Source organism: Taurulus bubalis, assembly GCF_910589615.1.
Source record: "Taurulus bubalis genome assembly, chromosome: 3".
NCBI classification, from domain to species: Eukaryota; Metazoa; Chordata; class Actinopteri; order Perciformes; family Cottidae; genus Taurulus; species Taurulus bubalis.
Window position 1 is genome coordinate 39,551,081 of NC_136591.1, and position 20,656 is coordinate 39,571,736.

Genomic DNA, 20,656 nt, shown 5'->3' on the forward strand with positions numbered 1-20,656 from the left:
TGGTGCCGAGGAAAAAATGAGTGAGATATCTGATCTGTCTGAAAGCCAAAACTGAGCACGAACAAATGACCTTTTTTAAGACGCTTGAAAACAAAGAAGAAAAAAAGACCAATGTTGTTTTTCTGCTTGAAAAAGGCTCCTCGATGTTGGCTCTCGGCCTCCTGTGGATACAACAAGTAATCTTGAGGGGAACTGCAGCCAAAATACATTTTGATTATTTTTGAGACATACTATGAGTTGGCTAAAAGTGAGGAAACCACACAAGAAGACTTCAGTGTCCCAGAAGACAGTGAACGGAGTCCTTGTTGCACATTTAGTCTTCTGCCTTTTTGCCGATTACAATCAAATTTAAGAATCCCTTTGAATTTGTCACGATTTCCGTGAAAATATGTCCCTTTCTATTCAATATCTAGTCCACCCCCCCCTGTTCTAGATTAATTTTCTTTCTAAAGTCTCTCCAGGCAACATCCAGTTATTGCAAAGTATCCAAAGCAATAAGTTTAATGATATTTCTCAGGAATGTTTTTGTTGCCCTGGGTTCCTCTGAGGTCTATAGAGGACCAGGACTACATGAGGTCTATAGAGGACCAGGACTAGACTGAGGTCTATAGAGGACCAGGACTAGACTGAGACTATAGAGGACCAGGACTACACTGAGGTCTATAGAGGACCAGGACTAGACTGAGGTCTATAGAGGACCAGGACTAGACTAAGACTATAGAGGACCAGGACTACACCGAGGTCTACAGAGGACCAGGACTAGACTGAGGTCTATAGAGGACCAGGACTAGACTGAGGTCTATAGAGGACCAGGACTAGACTAAGACTATAGAGGACCAGGACTACACCGAGGTCTACAGAGGACCAGGACTAGACTGAGACTATAGAGGACCAGGACTACACCGAGGTCTACAGAGGACCAGGACTAGACTGAGGTCTATAGAGGACCAGGACTACATGAGGTCTACAGAGGACCAGGACTAGATTGAGGTCTATAGAGGACCAGGACTAGACTGAGGTCTACAGAGGACCAGGACTAGACTGAGGTCTATAGAGGACCAGGACTAGACTGAGGTCTACAGAGGACCAGGACTAGACTGAGGTATATAGAGGACCAGGACTAGACTGAGGTCTACAGAGGACCAGGACTAGACTGAGGTCTATAGAGGACCAGGACTAGACTGAGACCGGTTCAGGACCAGTTAGAAGCTCCTCACAGTAACTTTAAGCAAGTCAATCCTCAATGTACTACAACAACTTGGAATACCGTAACTCTTTTAATCTGTAAAGGACAGTTTAATCAACAAACCGTAAATCTCTCAAACACCTCGCCCACTCCAGACGGGGAGATTATGTTTTTTACATCTGGTGTTATTGGGTCTGAAGGGATCGGCGAGGTCGAGAGGATCACAGGAAGCAAACGCGGCTGATTGTAAAAGTCTTTATGTTTGTGATCGTTCTGAGACCGGCCTTCGCTTAAGCTGCTTACTTAGACTCCATACTGTTGTTCTCTCTCGGGGTCGATGACCCTCAACCTGCTGACCTTTGGCCAACGCTGCTGATCATCCACAGCGTACCTTTAAACCTGCAAAGTACTGAGTTTATTTGGCCCCTTTGTCACATTGTTTAAAAAAAAAATGTGATTATAGGATTACCTGTAACCCAGTGGCAATGCACGTTTCTGCAAAACACGGCATGCGTTGAAGGTCGATGTTTATGAATCTATAATGCATTAGATCGTGTCACGATGTCGCGGTTTGGGTTATATTTATTTATTTACTGCTGTGTTCACACTGGAAACGAACGGCGGTCTCCTGGGTGAAAGTCCTGTGTTTGTATGACCAATCCAACACACCTTGAAATGGGCTTTCTCGCCTTTTTATGCTGGTTGTCGGTTGATATATCGCGTTACGTGCTTTGATGGATGCAGAAACATGACATTCAACAATGCGGAACATTTTTTTTTCTTTCTTCTGACCACTTTACATTTTATTGTAACCTTCTGCAGATCTTCTGCATCCAAATATTTTTCCGACTACAGAAACACAAAGTCCAATCTTTTGGGCTGTTTTTATTGTTTTTATTCACAACTTCAAACTGTTATAGTCCAAAGCTACATATAAGGACTCACCTACTGATGCTTGATAAAACTCCACAATTGTCCCGAGTTAATGCTGAAGTTTCACTGGCATTTTTTGTATTTCGTATTTGTCTTTCGTGCTCACATCCTGTGACAATAAATTCCTCTGTTTCCAGTTGCTTTTGCTCCTTCAGGATCTTTATTTCTGCATTAATACCTTTTTAATAATCAGATTAGATGCTTCTGGTTGTGTTACAAACAATACGGTATATATTTAAACTAAATAGGCCTCAACGTGTCCTGTTGTAACCCATGTCGTGACGGGACATAAATCAGTTGACGCAGCCGCATAAATAAAACCTCACAGCGGTCTCAAAGGAATAAAGTAAGTAGAAGATTCTCTTCTGAAGCGACTCAGAGCAACATCCTGTGAGACTCCACTCGCCCTCTCCTCACTTTCGGGAAATGTTCCTATTTTCCTCTCTCGCTATCTTCATTTTTAATGGATGAACGAAAAAAAAAAAGAGTCATTTTTTCCCAGTGTGGGACTGGGTTCAATCCCACTGGGAGTCATGGGAAAAGACAATGGAATCCCTGCTTTGTCTTTCTTTTTAAATTCAGGCAAATAGGCGTCCTCGAAATATCTCCACATCTGAGCTGTTTGTGCTGTCGCCATGTGTTCCCTGTTTGGGAGAAATACCTGGCCTGACACCGGCTAACCAAAACAACGCCTGTAAACTCCACAAAGAGCTCGTAAAAACACAAGAAAACAAACACGCACACGTTGCCTGTTTCCACTGGATGTGAGGTTTTCTGGGAAAAAGTGGGGCAACTTAATAAACAAGTGAATGAATAATGGGAATACACAGAATAAATGTATAATACAGAGACAAAAAGGACATTTAATCGGCTATAAATGATAAGAAAATGAGTTATCACGTCCATTCATATGCACTGTAAAAAACAACAGCGTAGTAAATAGTTTAGAGGTACAATAGTACCACCGAGTGCAAACAGCAGTATTTTGTAGTACTTTTACTGAAGCCGAGGAGCCGAGTACTTCCTCCGTAAGTGTGCACGTGTGTGTGCACGTGTGTGTGCACCTGTGTGCGTCTCCGTGCACGAGCGTGTTTGGTTTTGTTGGCAAGACCCGGGGGATTCTTTGTGGAGCGTGTCAGTGGTTGTGGGACAGATTTGCTCTTATTTGGTGTGTTTATGTTCGGTTTGGTGTTGGTTCTCATGCCCCTCTTTCTCTCTCTCTCTCTTTCTCTCTCTCTCTCTTTCTCTCTCTCTCTCTGTCTCTCTCTCTCTCCCTCTCTCTCTCTCTCTCTCTCTCTCTCTCTCCCTCCCTCTCCCTCTCCCTCTCCCCCCCCTCTCCCTCTCTTTCCCTCTCTCTCTTTCTCTCTCTCTCTCTGTCTCTTTCTCTCCCTCTCTCTCTCTTTCTCTCTCTCTCTCGCTCTCTCTCTCTATCTCTCTCCCTCTCTCTCTCTCTATCTCTCTCTCTCTCTCTCCCTCTCTCTCTCTCCTTCTCTCTCTCTATCTCTCTCTCTCTCTCCCTCTCTCTCTCCCCCTCTCTCTCTCTCTCTCTCTCTCTCTCTCTGAGTCTACAGGGACTCCAATCTGACTCGCCCTCTGCTTCCTTTGACCCTCTTTCTCTCGCGTTGGTTCGAACGTAATCAGGAACGTCTCCTTTCATAAAGACAAATTGAGAATATGTCAACGTTTTCTCTGATTCTAGCTTCTCAAATATTAGTATTTGCGGCTTTTTTTAACCTTACTATATCACTGTAAATTGAGCATTTTGGACTGTAGATTGGATTTATTTTAAACAAGCAATTTAAAGATGTCGGACAAAATATAATTGAGGGTTTCATTAATAATAGAACCATAAATCTTAGATTAGATTAGATGTTCCTTTATTAGCGGAGAAATTTGAAGGATTACAGCAGCAAACGGGTTAAGTGCACATATAGTAAAGAGCCCTAACCCAAGTATTATAATTAAACAGTAAAACAGTAATAAAAACCATAAAGAATGCACAATAACAATATTATATATACAGACAGAATACAATGTATTGATATTGCACAGTTGAGGTGGTTAAAGTGATTGAAGTGTTCATTTCTTGTGGTCTACTGTGAGCTCAGCTGGTTGTGCAGCCTGACAGCAGCAGGAAGGAAGGACTTGCGGTGCCTGATAGTTTGGCTTGAGATGGAGTCTTGAACAAGAGAAAGGTGGCATGTTACCAACACGTCAGATCAGATTGAAACCACATGTCATCATGAACATTTAACGACCTAAAACTTCCATAAAAGATCACACAAAAGATCATCTAAAACAACACGTTAATGAGAGCCAACGATTCTAACATGTCCCCATAACATCAGCAGCATCACATCTCTCTCACTAATCATGCAATTAATTAACTCGCATTTTAACGTTGCACGTCTTCAAACAGAAAACAATATGACCCTTGCATGCACCATATCCTAAGTTACAGTTACTGCATCCAAAAGTGCCAAATGCATCCTGATCTGTGATCCGGACATGATGCAATTTACCGGAACTTTCCGCCAACGCGAAAAATAATGACTCATAACTGCAGGAAAATATAAATCGGTTAAAGTCGGAGGCCCTGCGTTCGTCTCGGTGTGTCATGTGCTTTATGTAATCATACAATGTGAGTGCATGCACGCACACACACACACACACACACACACACACACACACACACACACACACACACACACACACACACACACACACACACACACACCAAGGGATTAGCCTTAGCTGGAGGTGGCGTGTGTGTGAAGGAGGGGCCGTGCGCTTTGGAAATAAACTTTAATTTCCTGTAGTCCTGGGAAATTGACCCTTTTTATCCTGACATGAAAACACACACACACATAAATACTATCTAACTTTCTAGTGTTTCCATGCGAAACGAGCAAAGGGAGTCCCGCATATTCTTATTTACGATGCAGGGAACTCCGCTCGTTCCCTAAAAGGGAAAAGACCCCGATGTTGAATTAGTGATTTCTAAACACCGGCTTGAGAAACCCAAACAATGGCTCCTACCACATGGACGCCGTCGAAGGTCAAGGAGGTCGTGAAACAGAAACACACACCGAAAGAACACACGGAGAGAACACACAGAGTTCTCTCCGTAACTAATGTCAATGTTTGGCTCGTAATCTGCAGGAACTTAGAGAACAAACTGCAGGAAAGCTCAACATGCAAAAGGGGAAAGTTTCTATTTTCACATCTTTTGGTTTCATGTCGTCCTCTCGTGACCGTGCTCAGATAACAGAGAAGTTCTTCGTGAGACCTTTTGGGTGGCTGTAGCTCAGGGGGATGAGTGGTCGTCCCGCAACCACAAGGTAGCCGGCTCGATCCCCAGGCCCCCCATAGCTCACATGTCGAAGACCCCCAACTGTTCCCCGGGCGCCCCCCAGGGTGTATAGTCAAATCATACAATCTTAAATGTAATTGCATAAAGCAGAGCTGAAAAGCTGAAAGTAAAAGCAAACTTGTCAAAGAAAAGGTTTCCTAATCAGCTCTTCAACCACATCTCCTGGACTTCTAAGGAGATAAAGTTTGCTTTGTTTTTCAGAAATACGTCATAATTGTTTACAAAACAACATTGACAATACATTTGAGAATAATTTTGACATCGATTTCTGTGCAAATAGGGATTTCAGTTGTACTTTAAGTGTTTAAAAGGTGGATTTTTTTCTTTAATTCTGTAACACTTCGATTCACAGTGAAATATTGTATTCTGCTTATACTGAATATTGCTAAAAGTGCAATGCATTCTGGGAGACAATGCTACGTCCCATGATATCAAAAGTAGTTGTGTTTTTTTTATTGCTGCCAAATTACTGTACATTTAGATTACAGTAGTTTACCGTAATTCTCCGATACAGTAGAGATCCTGTAAATTGTACCGAATATTGCTGGTGTAACTGCTGCCAGTAAGATATTGTCACTTTTTAATTATTCCAGCAAATTACTGAATGCTTTGATGACAGTAGGTTGCTGTAGTCTTTTGATACAGTAACAAACTGTACATTTTACAGTAGCTTACTAGTGAAAACACACATCCACACATGTCTGTGAAGTCATAAACAAACAAACCGGCAGGTCTATTGAGGGTCTGCTCCATTGTCGCAGGACGAGGTACAAGTGTTCAGGAGGAAACGATAACAAGGGAAAGAGGAGAGGAAAGGGAGGAAGGTCACAACGAGGGAGTGTTTGTTTTTGAGGGGAAAGAAGTGATGATGTAGTGTATTCACTTATTTTAGGGCCGATAAAAGACGAGCTCGTTTCGTGTACAGATGAACATTTGTGTTGTGATTCTCACGGAAACGCACACGCATTGAATGAATGAAACACAGACGTCCCTGAACACATCACAGTCTTCTCTCTGTTCACACATTCTTCAACGTCAAGAATGATTTTGTTCACGGTGTCTTTTGTTTTCTCTCTCTCAGAAATACACAAACGGCGAAAGTCCCTACGCAGGAAGTTTGACTCCTTCTCAAAGGAAAAGAAAGAGCGAGGTCAGTCCATCACACAAACACTGTCACATGTGGTTTCACATAAAACAGTTTGTCTCCCGCCGCCCACACACTGTCTGTTTACAGTAAATATGACCATCAAACCACGATGTCCCCTTCAGAGCGTGAAGCATCGCCACAGTGACGTCCTCTGGCTTTCACCGCTAATGCTCTGCTCGCATACTTGACGTACTGTTTATGAAGCACAAGTGGCTCAGGGCTGCAGACTGATGGAGCGTTCAGGGACTCTGTGTGTCTCTGCGTCCGTCCTGCGTTGTTACGACATGAACAGAGTGACGACTGAACACAAACGCCCTCCACAGTCCTGCTGTGTCACCATAAAACAACGTTGGTTACTGTAATATGTGTAGTTGCTCATGTGGTTGCTCATGTTTCAGATGTCTCATTACTTGCTAAATTGATTAAATTCATTTGTTTTTCATCCAAACCACCACCAGTTAGGTTTCGGCAACAAAATCATCAACGGTTTGGTCTTGGTAATAAAACCACCAATAGTTAGGTTTAGTCAACAAAACCATCAACAGTTATGTTGAGGCAACAAAACAACCAATAGTTAGGTTTAGTCAACAAAACCATAACAGTTAGGTTTAGTCAACGAAACATAATAGTTAGATTTAGTCAACAAAACGACCAACAGTTAGATTCAGGCAACAAAACCATAACAGTTAGGTTGAGGCAACAAAACCATCAACAGTTAGGTAGAGGCAACAAAACCATCAATAATTAGGGTTAGCCAACAAAACCATCAACAGTTACGTCGAGCCAACAAAACCATCAACAGTTTGGTTGAGGCAACAAAACAACCAATAGTTAGGTTTAGTCAACAACACCACCAACAGTTAGATTCAGGCAACAAACCCACCAACAGTTAGCTTGAGTCAAGAAAACCATCAACAGTTAGATTCAGGCAACAAAACCATAACAGTTAGATTCAGGCAACAAACCCACCAACAGTTAGGTTGAGGCAACAAACCCACCAACAGTTAGGTTGAGGCAACAAACCAACCAACAGTTAGGTTGAGGCAACAAACCCACCAACAGTTAGGTTGAGGCAACAAACCCACCAACAGTTAGGTTGAGGCAACAAACCCACCAACAGTTAGGTTGAGGCAACAAACCCACCAACAGTTAGCTTGAGTCAAGAAAACCATCAACAGTTAGATTCAGGCAACAAAACCATAACAGTTAGATTCAGGCAACAAACCCACCAACAGTTAGGTTGAGGCAACAAACCCACCAACAGTTAGGTTGAGGCAACAAACCAACCAACAGTTAGGTTGAGGCAACAAACCCACCAACAGTTAGGTTGAGGCAACAAACCCACCAACAGTTAGGTTGAGGCAACAAACCCACCAACAGTTAGGTTGAGGCAACAAACCCACCAACAGTTAGGTTGAGGCAACAAACCCACCAACAGTTAGCTTGAGTCAAGAAAACCATCAACAGTTAGATTCAGGCAACAAAACCATAACAGTTAGATTCAGGCAACAAACCCACCAACAGTTAGGTTGAGGCAACAAACCCACCAACAGTTAGGTTGAGGCAACAAACCAACCAACAGTTAGGTTGAGGCAACAAACCCACCAACAGTTAGGTTGAGGCAACAAACCCACCAACAGTTAGGTTGAGGCAACAAACCCACCAACAGTTAGGTTGAGGCAACAAACCCACCAACAGTTAGGTTGAGGCAACAAACCAACCAACAGTTAGGTTGAGGCAACAAACCCACCAACAGTTAAGTTGAGGCAACAAACCAACCAACAGTTAGGTTGAGGCAACAAACCCACCAACAGTTAGGTTGAGGCAACAAACCCACCAACAGTTAGGTTGAGGCAACAAACCCACCAACAGTTAGGTTGAGGCAACAAACCCACCAACAGTTAGGTTGAGGCAACAAACCCACCAACAGTTAGGTTGAGGCAACAAACCAACCAACAGTTAGGTTGAGGCAACAAACCCACCAACAGTTAGGTTGAGGCAATACATTCCTCCCCGGCGTTGTGGATGTTGGTTTAAGGCGTTTCGCCGGTCACACTCGTGGTCTTCTTGGGTCTTCATAGTGTGTTGTGTGTGTGTGCGTTCTCTGGTGTTTCGTAGAATAATGCAATGAAGAACACGTTGAGCATAGACGCCTTTCTGCTCGCTCGCCATCTGCAGAATCTGCACAAACTGGTCGTGCCTCTGACCAGACTGAACCACAATGTGCCGAACAAACCGATCTGGGAGATGCATACTTTGATGCCTGCATCAAATATTGGTTTCCATGAATACATCGGCCTGCTTACCAGTCCAAGTCCGTAAGCATAAAAAATGACACGATTAAAACAAATGTAATGTCTCTCTGGCAGCCATAGTATTGATAATAGGACATGTAAACACCTCCAGACACTTCAACTGCTTTCAGTTTGCCACATTTCCTCTCCTCTGCCACCTCTTCTTCCTCCTCCTCTCTCCCGCTAAGCCTCAGTGAGCAATGTGACTCCAACCGCTCATGAAGAGATGTTCTCTATTATCAGGTGATTATCCCGGCAGTGCAGAGATACGAGCCAAAACACACACACACACACACACACACACACACACACACACACACACACACACACACACACACACACATTCCCAGGCTGTCTGCGCAGGTCTTAAATCCCGCCTCCAGCCTCTTACACAGGAGGACTTAGCTGAAGCTAACGCTGCTAATCAAAACACGGAACATCGGGACCTGGCAGCGATCCCGCTGCCCCGATACTACTCAGGTCATGACCGTGTGGCCTTCAGGGGCCGGCAGGTCGCGGATTACAGGAAACGGGGTTATTAAGTGGTGGCTGTAGATTTATTGTGAGAGGAATGATAATGTGAGACAATGTGAGTGATGGGAAAAGCCGCAATGCTGTTTGTGGTTTTCCTTGATTTGATGCAGATACGCAATAACTTTCCTGTTGCATAACATCACAGCGGACGGGGCGAGACCTCTGGTTGTATAGAAGTCTATGCTTCATGTGTTAAAGCTGCATTCTCTCTCCTGACCACCAGGAGGTGACTCCTATGGTTGTATAGAAGTCTATGCTTCATATGTTAAAGCTGCATTCTCTCTCCTGACCACAAGGGGTTGACTCCTCTGGTTGTATAGAAGTATATATAAATGACTCTACTTCTCTTGATTTATTCCCTCAGTACGGCGTCATGCATCCAACACTGATTGCAAAAAAACAGTAATTTTTCAAGGAAAAGGTTGCGCTATGCTAAGCTTCCTATATGCCTCTGTGTTGGTGCATGTGCTTCACAGGGTTTACACAGAGGACATCCTGTGTTAAATAAACACTGGTTTTTACATTCCCTTTGCTCAATGCCCCGAGGACCGATGTTATCGTGCAGGCAGCTGCTGCTGCTGCTGCTGCTGGTGACGGAGGAATAGTAGCGAGTACTGAGCACCCTCTAAATATATACATATATAAATATATCTCCTTCAGTCTTCCAGGAACAGTTGATGACCTCAGAACCAGAAATACTGAAGAATGAAAGCGGTGAAAGTCACGAACAATACGCCTTTTTATCAGACATCTGTTTCCCTGTCTGGGTTTTTGGTGTTTGCTTTACTTTGAACCCCGAGGGGTCTCATCAGGGTCCTGATTTATTTCTGCTTCTTTGTATCATTTCTATCGTGTTGGATTGATTGATGTCGTAAAGGGAATCCCTCGTCTGCTTGTTTTGGGGAGTTTTTCCAAATCCAATGCGAGGGTCCAAGGCCAGAGGATGTTGTATAGATTTGAAGGCCCTCTGAGGGAAATCTGTGATTTTATAAATACTTTTAAAAATATGTAATAATAAATAAAGAGCTAATGAGTCAACATGTCCCTACTCAGGTTATGGTTAACCCACGGAACCTGCAGAATGGTTTTATTTTTAAATTGGATTTTCATATTATGTCTACTTTATAATTTGAAAGATGTATTCTTGTCAGAAAAAAAGAAATTCACTTGGAAAATGTATATTTTTTTAGGGTCAAACATCTCATTTAAAATGTTTTAGCCAACAAACAGATAAATAGACACAAATTTGGTTTTACTATTTACTTTGTATATACTTATTGCTTAAATCATTAGTGTGTGAGGTACATTACTTGAGCCGATCCGCCAGATGTAAACATACTCAAATATACATTTTATATGTTCTTACACGTTTCAAACCTTCCTCGTACGAAGAAAAGTCAAAAACTAAAAAGGTTTGTCACGTAAGATGTTGGAACTAGAGACACCACTGCTAGACAAATCCAGTCAAAAATCATATTAAAACAACTATTAACTGCAAATTTAAACTCTTTTTTCGTGTTGATTTTAAAAACCCAAATCCCAGAAACGTGCAGAAAGCCGAGGATCTCTCGGTCGCCTGAACGCCCCATTAGCCCGGCGGACCGACTGTGTGAAGTGTCCAAAGACTTCCAAGCCGCCATTAGCCAACTATTAATTCCCTCAAGTGTTTATCTTAAGGCATTATTATTTACTTTGAACACCTTCGGTCCGAGCAGCTGGCGCCGCCGTAGCCGCCTCGCTGGAGCACCGGCTGTTCCTGCGAAGCCGACGTCAACGTTGAGCGATGAGCACGAGCCGTAAAGTACAGGAACGTCTCGTTAAAGGGATGAGCTCATTCCTGTTGGCAGGGCGCCATGTTTGTTTGACACGTCCCGGGTTACGCAGGATGGCTTCAAGACGACGTGTAGTCACTAACACTAATGAAGTGTGAGATTCTTCCTTCACGAGCGACGAGCAGCAGGATTAACGTTCATTCAAATATGCAGAATCAGTGTAAAATTGCCTCTAATGTTGGTTTACAGCTGTGGTTCTCAAACCTCTTCTGTCACGCCCCACTTTGGAGGAAGAAAAATGTTCACGCCCCACCGCCCCAACAAAATTGCCCAAACATGTGCAATCACTGTGTTAGAACAATTCAAATAAAGTTCTGTCTGTGCAAAAAAAAAACTAATATTGGGCAAACAAATTGCCTATTGTGGCTGCAATTAACCTGTTTTGCACTGACGATAAGATAATAACAATAACTTGTGCCAAACAAAACAAAATGAGTGCAGATATGTGTGAAGATGGGTACAATGCAGAGAATAATTCCCCCACTCTGGGATTAATAAAGAATTCTACAAAGAATTCAAGAAAAATAAATCAAATAAATAAATAAATCCGCGCCCCACATGTAATACCTCAACTCCCCACTAGAGGGGCACGCCCCATAGTTTGAGAACCTCTGGTTTACAGGAAGTACTCAAATCTCTCTGTGGGACGGGGCTTTCCAATACAGGACTGTCAATCAGCAGACCGGCGTTCGGGTCCTAAAATGTGACCGCATCAGTGATGTTTTTGCCATGTTTCCCGGCGCACTCTTGATGTGGGCGGGACTTATCGGCAGCGTGCGTTAACAAGACAATCAGGCTAGCAAACAGCCTCCTTGATGAATTTATTTATTCTCCAGCTGGAGGAAAGAGAACAGCAACGCTGTGTTTGTAGTGCTCTGTTTCCAGGAAGGCTGGTTATTTGCTCCCCAGACAGACGTTTAGACCTTAATACCTCGAAAGGTGCAAATCCCTATTGGATTTTTGTACACAAATGTTACCTTACCTCAGTGGTTCTCAAACTGTGGGGCGCGACCCTCTGGTGGGGTGCGGAGGTATTACAGGTTGGGCTTATCCAAAGTGGGGTGTGACAAAAAAAGTTTGAGAACCACTGCCTTGCCTTAACCGAACTCTAATTACCATGCAAGGATATTATTATTAATGCCCTTTACGTCACTTGGGGATTGACTGGACGTTGACGTTTTGTGTTTGAATTTTGACTCATAGGGCTTTTAAGTTGTATTACACCCCCTAAAATAATTGTTCATCTTTTGTTTTTAATTTCCTCGCTTCTATCGAGTATCGTTTCACGAACTTTTGAGTCGGCAGTGTGTCAACTTTTTGCAGATGATGGGTTGCTTTCTCTTGCTCAAAAACATGGAAAAAGCTGAATGCATAGATGGAGATCATTTTTCCCATAATATCAAATCGACTCTCTTAATTTGTCCGGCTGCGCCGTCGCTCTTTAATCCAAAGCCACGGTTTCTGTTGTCGGTGTCCTGGACTCACCCCTCTAGATCGGAGTCTTTGCTCCGCCGTCGTGGTCATGTGACGCAGCTTTAGCTTTAGCGGCCGAGCAGCTGACTCCAGGATGACGGCAGCCGGTTTCGGTCTGAGTGCGAGTTTGTCTGGTCCGTGGCTTCTGACGGGATTACCTGCTCATCCCCCTCTCACCTGCTCGCTCTCCTCCACTCTGTCTATTCTTACACCGCTCGACTACTTGAACTCCAATCTCTCTCCCGTGTGGCGACTGAGCTGTTCTCCAACACCATTATGTTAAATGTCAAGATTGTTCTTTTTTGTAGTTCCATGATTTCGTTGCACCCTCTGAAGCTTAAAGACAAATCCTCTTCCTGTTTGGAGTCCAGATGCGATCAGCCGAAAGGAATGCGCTCTCTAAATAAAAGTCAGTACTGCCAGTTCCAGTTCTCCAACGGCGGATTTACAACATCGGCGTGTCCAGACGAGATTAATTTACCTGCAGAACTGTTTTATGGGGCAGAAGGACTCATTCTGACCACTTTTCAAAAACACGTAGGAGGTTTGAAAGCTTTGCTCAGCTGTTAAATGTCCACTTAACTAAAGAAAGAGGAACACGTTTGTTTTTCCATTACAGATGTGATGTCTCTCTCCCGTGAGCCAAAACCAGACATTTTTAGTATTGCAGACGCACAATTCTGCAAAAAAAAAAAAAGTGCAACCCAGCATCATACACAGTTTTGAGTTTTTATTACACCAAATGAATCAGATGAATCACAAGTTTGCAATCACAGCTCTCTGGAATGTCATCATTAAGCATGATTAACCTGTTAACCTCTTGAAATACTTTAAAACATCTCTTGATAATTTACAGTGCGCTTTTGAATTTTGAAGAATCGTATCACTGGAATTGGATTTAGATTCCAGGATTTCTAAAGCCATCATGTTTGCATTAACATTCAAATTTATCATAGATGTTGCAGAAAGATTTTGTACGACCTGATTTTATAATGTTATAATTAAAAATATATATATTTTGTAGTAATATTTTTGTAATTGTATTATTTACTTATTTAAATGTTTTGTTTATTGTTATGCACCTTTCACCGAGTCAAATAATGTGCAACCATGTACGCCAATAAATGATTCTGATTCTGAACACAAAGATTTGTGCAGCTAAATTACTTTTTGAGATCGTTTAAAAACTTCTACCGTTATTGCTACTGTTATTTCTACTGTAATTTCGACTGTTATTTTTACTGTTATTTCTACCGTTACTTCTACCATTATTTCTACCGTAATTACTATCGTTACTTCTACAATAATTATTTCTACATTACCGTTATTTCGACTGTTATTTCTACCGTTGTTATTTCGACCGTTCAACTTGGAGTTCTCGATTCTAAATGTTGAGCTAACTCGTCTTTCCCGTCCTCCCCTCCACCAGAATCGGCCCCCAAGGCGTTCGGCATCCCGCTGTCCCAGGTCATCGCCCACGACCGGGCCTACAAGCTGCGGCAGGACGCCCTGAAGGAGAGCCGGCGGGACTGCCTGGACCTGGAGGCCAGCGTGCTGCTCTTCAGGGCCGAGAAGAGGCAATTCTTCAACGGGAGCAAGCCGCTGGTCGGCTCCTCCTCAATCGTGGGCGGAGCCGTGCCCGGCTCGCCGTCCGCCAACTCCGTGGCACCGGCGCCCTTCTTTGGAACCCAGAGCAAACCGCTGTCGCCCACGTTTCTGGACAAAACGGGGCGAGGACAGAGGAGGGTGAGGCGGCTCAAATACCTTAAATATGGGTGTTACACCTGGCTAGAAACTGAGCCCTTTTATCTGAACGAAGCTTTTCTATTTAAACAAGGAGTTTTATAAACTCCGGGGGTCGTTTGACGAACTCCGGGGGTTGTTTGACGAACTCCGGAGGTCACTTGACGAACGGATTGTTTGACGAACTCTGAGAGTGGTTTGACAAACTCCGGGGGTTGTTTCACAAACTCTGAGGGTGGTTTGACGAACTCCAGGGGTTGTTTCACAACCTCTGGAGGTTGTTTGACAAACTCCAGGGGTGGTTTGACAAACTCCAGGGGTGGTTTGACAAACTCCGAGGGTGGTTTGACGAACTCCGAGGGTGGTTTGACGAACTCTGAGGGTGGTTTGACAAACTCTGGGGGTTGTTTTATGAACTCCAGAGGTCGCTTGACGAACTCCGGGGATTGTTTGACGAACTCTGAGAGTGGTTTGACAAACTCCGGGGGTTGTTTCACAAACTCTGAGGGTGGTTTGACGAACTCCAGGGGTCGTTTGACGAACTCTGAGGGTGGTTTGACGAACTCCAGGGGTTGTTTGACGAACTCTGAGGGTGGTTTGACGAACTCCAGGGGTGGTTTGACAAACTCCGAGGGTGGTTTGACGAACTCTGAGGGTGGTTTGACGAACTCTGGGGGTTGTTTCATGAACTCTGGAGGTTGTTTGAAAAACTCCAGGGGTGGTTTGACAAACTCCGAGGGTCGTTTGACAAACTCCAGGGGTGGTTTGACGAACTCTGGGGGTCGTTTGACGAACTCTGAGGATGGTTTGACGAACTCCGGGGGTTGTTTCATGAACTCCAGAGGTCGCTTGACGAACTCCGGGGGTTGTTTGACGAACTCTGAGAGGGGATTGACAAACTCCGGGGGTTGTTTCACAAACTCTGGAGGTCGCTTGACGAACTCTAAGGGTGGTTTGACGATCTGACTCCGGGGGTCGTCTCACGAACTCAGGGGGTTGTTTCACAAACTCTGGAGGTCGCTTGACGAACTCTAAGGGTGGTTTGACGAACTCCGGACTCCGGGGGTCATCTCACGAACTCCGGGGTGGTTTGCCAAACTCTGAGGGTCGTTTCACGAACTCCAGAGGTCGTTTCACGAACTCCAGAGGTCGTTTCACAAACTACAGAGGTTGTTTCACGAACTCCAGAGGTTGTTTCACGAACTCCAGAGGTCGTTTCACAAACTACAGAGGTTGTTTCACAAACTCCAGAGGTCGTTTCACGAACTCCAGAGGTGTCATCTCACAAACTTCGGAGGTCGTTGCTTCACAAACTCTACTTTGTGGAACTGTGATGGACAACACAAAGTATTTGGTGTGTGTGTGTGTGTGTGTGTGTGTGTATGTGTGTGTGTGTTCATCATGTCTGCTTGAGGCGTCACACCCTGTAATCCTCTCGGCGTTGATCTGGGAGCAGTCGTTATGTTGAGCCTGTAAAGAGCATCATTACAGCTCTGTAATCGAACCTGAACCGGCCATCAAGTGCAGCTGACGTACACACACACACACACACACACACACACACACACACACACACACACACACACACACACACACACAGTAATACTTTATAATGTATTTCATTATTATATTTTGTATTAATAGTATCTATACTTACTTAGCAAAGACATTATATACTATTTAAAGGCAGAAGTTATGGCACCGCTGTCAAGAGGCTGTTTTTTATTTTATTTTTTTAAGAAGAAAACAATCTAAACTGAAGACATTTACAACAAGTATTAGACAATCTACTTTAAATAAATATTCCTCTGGAGCGATTCTTCAGAGAACAGGAGTTTTTCTGGAGGAACATAACGAGTTCTCTCATCCTCCTCAACCCGCTAACAGCTGTCTGCACTACAGCACTGTTTACATGTCTGACCACACACACACACACACACACACTTGGCTGTGGCGGCGGTGTCTCTGGGTCGTGTCCCGTGCAGACAGACACACTAAGAGAGAGTAAAGGTTGAAATTAATGGCTGGAACAAGATGGATGGAGGACATTTTGAATTATTATAATATATTTAGTTTCTCTCAGATCAGAGCCAGACCTTCTTCACTTGGGTGAGGATTGATGGAGGTAGAGGAGAGCTTTCAACTTCACTTATTAATCATAAGCAGGTATAAAATCTGCCATTGCAAATAAAAAATTATTTCGTCTTCATTCAAGAACTCTGTTTTCTTCAATGTATTTATTATAATATATAGATAATTAGTTTACCGAATAGCTCCAGCTGTCAAATAAATTAAGTGGAATTAAAAACGTAGAAGTATATATATATATATATATATATATATATATATATATATATATATATATATATATATATATATATATATACATATATATATATATATATACTTCAAAATGGTACAGTTCAGTACTCTCTCCACTTCCAATACATCCTCACACAGCACTTATGGTTTCTTATTAAAAGCTTGTGGATTTTGTATGGAAGCCCATTTCCGCAGGTAAAAGAAAAAAATTGATGAAATTGTATCCATAATAATAAAAATATTACCATGGGAAGTCTTAATTATGAGAATAAAAGGCATAAATATGTGATAGTAAGTGTGCATGCTCTTTAGTGGCGCTGTTGTTTTCTGTTATCTTCCATACCATACAGCGCAGATAACAGAAAGATTATTATCACAGAAAACTTTCATTTTTATGTCTTTTACTTGCGTAAATTGGGCTTCCATAGTACTTGCATTCGGCTCCTTCAAAATAAACTCCCCCCCCCCTTCCATATAACGTGCATTCGTCCCTTTCAAAATAAACTCCCCCCCATTCCATATCTACGTATATTTGGACCCTTCAAAATAAACTCCCCCCTTTCATAGCTATGTGCATTCAGCCCCTTCAAAATAAACTCCCCCGTTCCATATCTATGTATATTCGGCCCTTTCAAAATAAACTCCCCCATTCAGGGCGGCCTGTCGGTGGACTCCATCTCCGACCTGGTGGAGAGTCAGTCCCGCCTGCTGGAGGCGCTGCAGCTCTCCCACCCGGCCGAGCTGGAGCTGATGCGGTCGCCGGGCGGCTCGTCGGAGGGCCGGACGCAGACCAAGCTGAGCCTCAACCCCATCTACAAGCAGGTTCCCCGGGTGCTGGAGAGGTGCTGCAGCCACATCGAGTCCCACGGTGAGGCGCCATTCGGCGTCCCCAAACGCCAAACGTTTGGTTTCATGCACTTTCATATTAAATGGTCACATGGACGCATTATTTCCCTTTTTTTTCTCCTTTGTTTTTTGAAGAGTGGAACTTGATGAGACTGTTTGTTTGGTGTTGCACCATTTGGTGTCCCCAGGTCTGCAGACGGTGGGGATCTTCAGAGTGGGAAGCTCTAAGAAGAGAGTGAGACAGGTGAGGACGATTTCTCAAATGACAAATTAGTACAATGTGTTTTTACCTCTTGTTTTTTTGTTCTTTTTACACAATATACCAAAACACTGGCAATAAGGAAGCTTTTGGGGAATAAATATGAAGAACAATTTGCCAAAAACATCACTGACTTTTGCTTCATCTAAAAAAAATAATAATAATTATCACGGCCTTTTATTAGCGTTCAAAATGTCCCTGTGTTTACAGTTTCTGTTATTTATTTATTGCACTTTTATTTGGTTTTATCGGTCGCGCAATTTGCTTCGGCTGCATTTGAATCTGTCGTAAAGTCATTCATGCATAACTCAAATAAAAATATAAGACAACATGCCATGCGTGAACAAATGAAACGTGTTACAAGATGAACGCACTTAAATATAATATCAAACTTTAATTGATGTGATTAAATATTTCTGAACATTCTTTCCCTGAATCTTCCTCCTCACTCCGCTACTCGTACTCAGAGATTTATGATTGTGCCACACAATAAGATTCACGTGTGAGTCCTACTTTGATTTAATTTTCCTGTCAGACTGGAATATAAAAATATAGTCTTTGAGGGGAAAGCTGACGATGTGTGAAATCCTGTTTTTGGAGAATTTGTGACAGTGACTCCAATTTGACCTCCATGTGTGTGTGTGTGTTCCTGTCCTATGTGTGTGTGTTCCTGTCCTATGTGTGTGTGTGTTCATGTCCTACGTGTGTGTTCATGTCCTATGTGTGTGTTCATGTCCTATGTGTGTGTTCCTGTTCTATTTGTGTGTTCATGTCCTATGTGTGTGTTCCTGTCCTATGTGTGTGTTCCTGTCCTATGTGTGTGTTCATGTCCTACGTGTGTGTTCATGTCCTATGTGTGTGTTCCTGTCCTATGTGTGTGTGTTCATGTCCTACGTGTGTGTTCCTGTCCTATGTGTGTGTTCCTGTCCTATGTGTGTGTTCATGTCCTATGTGTGTGTTCCTGTCCTATGTGTGTGTTCCTGTCCTATGTGTGTGTTCATGTCCTACGTGTGTGTGTGTTCATGTCCTACGTGTGTGTTCATGTCCTATGTGTGTGTTCATGTCCTATGTGTGTGTTCCTGTTCTATTTGTGTGTGTTCCTGTCCTATGTGTGTGTGTGTTCATGTCCTACGTGTGTGTTCATGTCCTATGTGTGTGTTCATGTCCTATGTGTGTGTTCCTGTTCTATTTGTGTGTGTTCCTGTCCTATGTGTGTGTGTGTTCATGTCCTACGTGTGTGTTCATGTCCTATGTGTGTGTTCATGTCCTATGTGTGTGTTCCTGTCCTATGTGTGTGTTCCTGTCCTATGTGTGTGTTCATGTCCTACGTGTGTGTTCATGTCCTATGTGTGTGTTCCTGTCCTATGTGTGTGTGTTCATGTCCTACGTGTGTGTTCCTGTCCTATGTGTGTGTTCCTGTCCTATGTGTGTGTTCATGTCCTATGTGTGTGTTCCTGTCCTATGTGTGTGTTCCTGTCCTATGTGTGTGTTCATGTCCTACGTGTGTGTTCATGTCCTATGTGTGTGTGTGTTCATGTCCTACGTGTGTGTTCATGTCCTATGTGTGTGTTCCTGTCCTATGTGTGTGTGTGTTCATGTCCTACGTGTGTGTTCATGTCCTATGTGTGTGTTCATGTCCTATGTGTGTGTTCCTGTTCTATTTGTGTGTTCATGTCCTATGTGTGTGTTCCTGTCCTATGTGTGTGTTCCTGTCCTATGTGTGTGTTCATGTCCTACGTGTGTGTTCATGTCCTATGTGTGTGTTCCTGTCCTATGTGTGTGTTCCTGTCCTATGTGTGTGTGTTCATGTCCTACGTGTGTGTTCCTGTCCTATGTGTGTGTTCCTGTCCTATGTGTGTGTTCATGTCCTATGTGTGTGTTCCTGTCCTATGTGTGTGTTCCTGTCCTATGTGTGTGTTCATGTCCTACGTGTGTGTTCATGTCCTATGTGTGTGTTCCTGTCCTATGTGTGTGTTCATGTCCTATGTGTGTGTTCCTGTCCTATGTGTGTGTTCCTGTTCTATTTGTGTGTTCATGTCCTATGTGTGTGTTCCTGTCCTATGTGTGTGTTCCTGTCCTATGTGTGTGTTCATGTCCTACGTGTGTGTTCCTGTCCTATGTGTGTGTTCATGTCCTACGTGTGTGTTCATGTCCTATGTGTGTGTTCATGTCCTATGTGTGTGTTCCTGTTCTATTTGTGTGTTCATGTCCTATGTGTGTGTTCCTGTCCTATGTGTGTGTTCCTGTCCTATGTGTGTGTTCATGTCCTACGTGTGTGTTCATGTCCTATGTGTGTGTTCCTGTCCTATGTGTGTGTGTTCATGTCCTACGTGTGTGTTCCTGTCCTATGTGTGTGTGTTCCTGTCCTATGTGTGTGTTCATGTCCTATGTGTGTGTTCCTGTCCTATGTGTGTGTTCCTGTCCTATGTGTGTGTTCATGTCCTACGTGTGTGTTCATGTCCTATGTGTGTGTTCCTGTCCTATGTGTGTGTTCATGTCCTATGTGTGTGTGTTCCTGTCCTATGTGTGTGTTCCTGTTCTATTTGTGTGTTCATGTCCTATGTGTGTGTTCCTGTCCTATGTGTGTGTTCCTGTCCTATGTGTGTGTTCATGTCCTACGTGTGTGTTCCTGTCCTATGTGTGTGTTCATGTCCTACGTGTGTGTTCATGTCCTATGTGTGTGTTCATGTCCTATGTGTGTGTTCCTGTTCTAT

The 20,656-nt window shown here is 43.3% G+C and overlaps 1 protein-coding gene across 1 annotated transcript in view; it reads left to right on the forward strand.

Annotated features, from left to right (window-relative positions):
• Positions 1-20,656, forward strand: part of arhgap36 (Rho GTPase activating protein 36) — a 47,965-nt gene that overhangs the window by 22,179 nt on the left and 5,130 nt on the right. The window contains exons 3-6 of the mRNA XM_079215839.1: positions 6,574-6,642; positions 14,202-14,518; positions 17,492-17,705; positions 17,872-17,927. Of these exons, the coding sequence (XP_079071965.1) occupies positions 6,574-6,642; positions 14,202-14,518; positions 17,492-17,705; positions 17,872-17,927 (656 nt within the window). The remainder of the gene's footprint in view (positions 1-6,573; positions 6,643-14,201; positions 14,519-17,491; positions 17,706-17,871; positions 17,928-20,656) is intronic.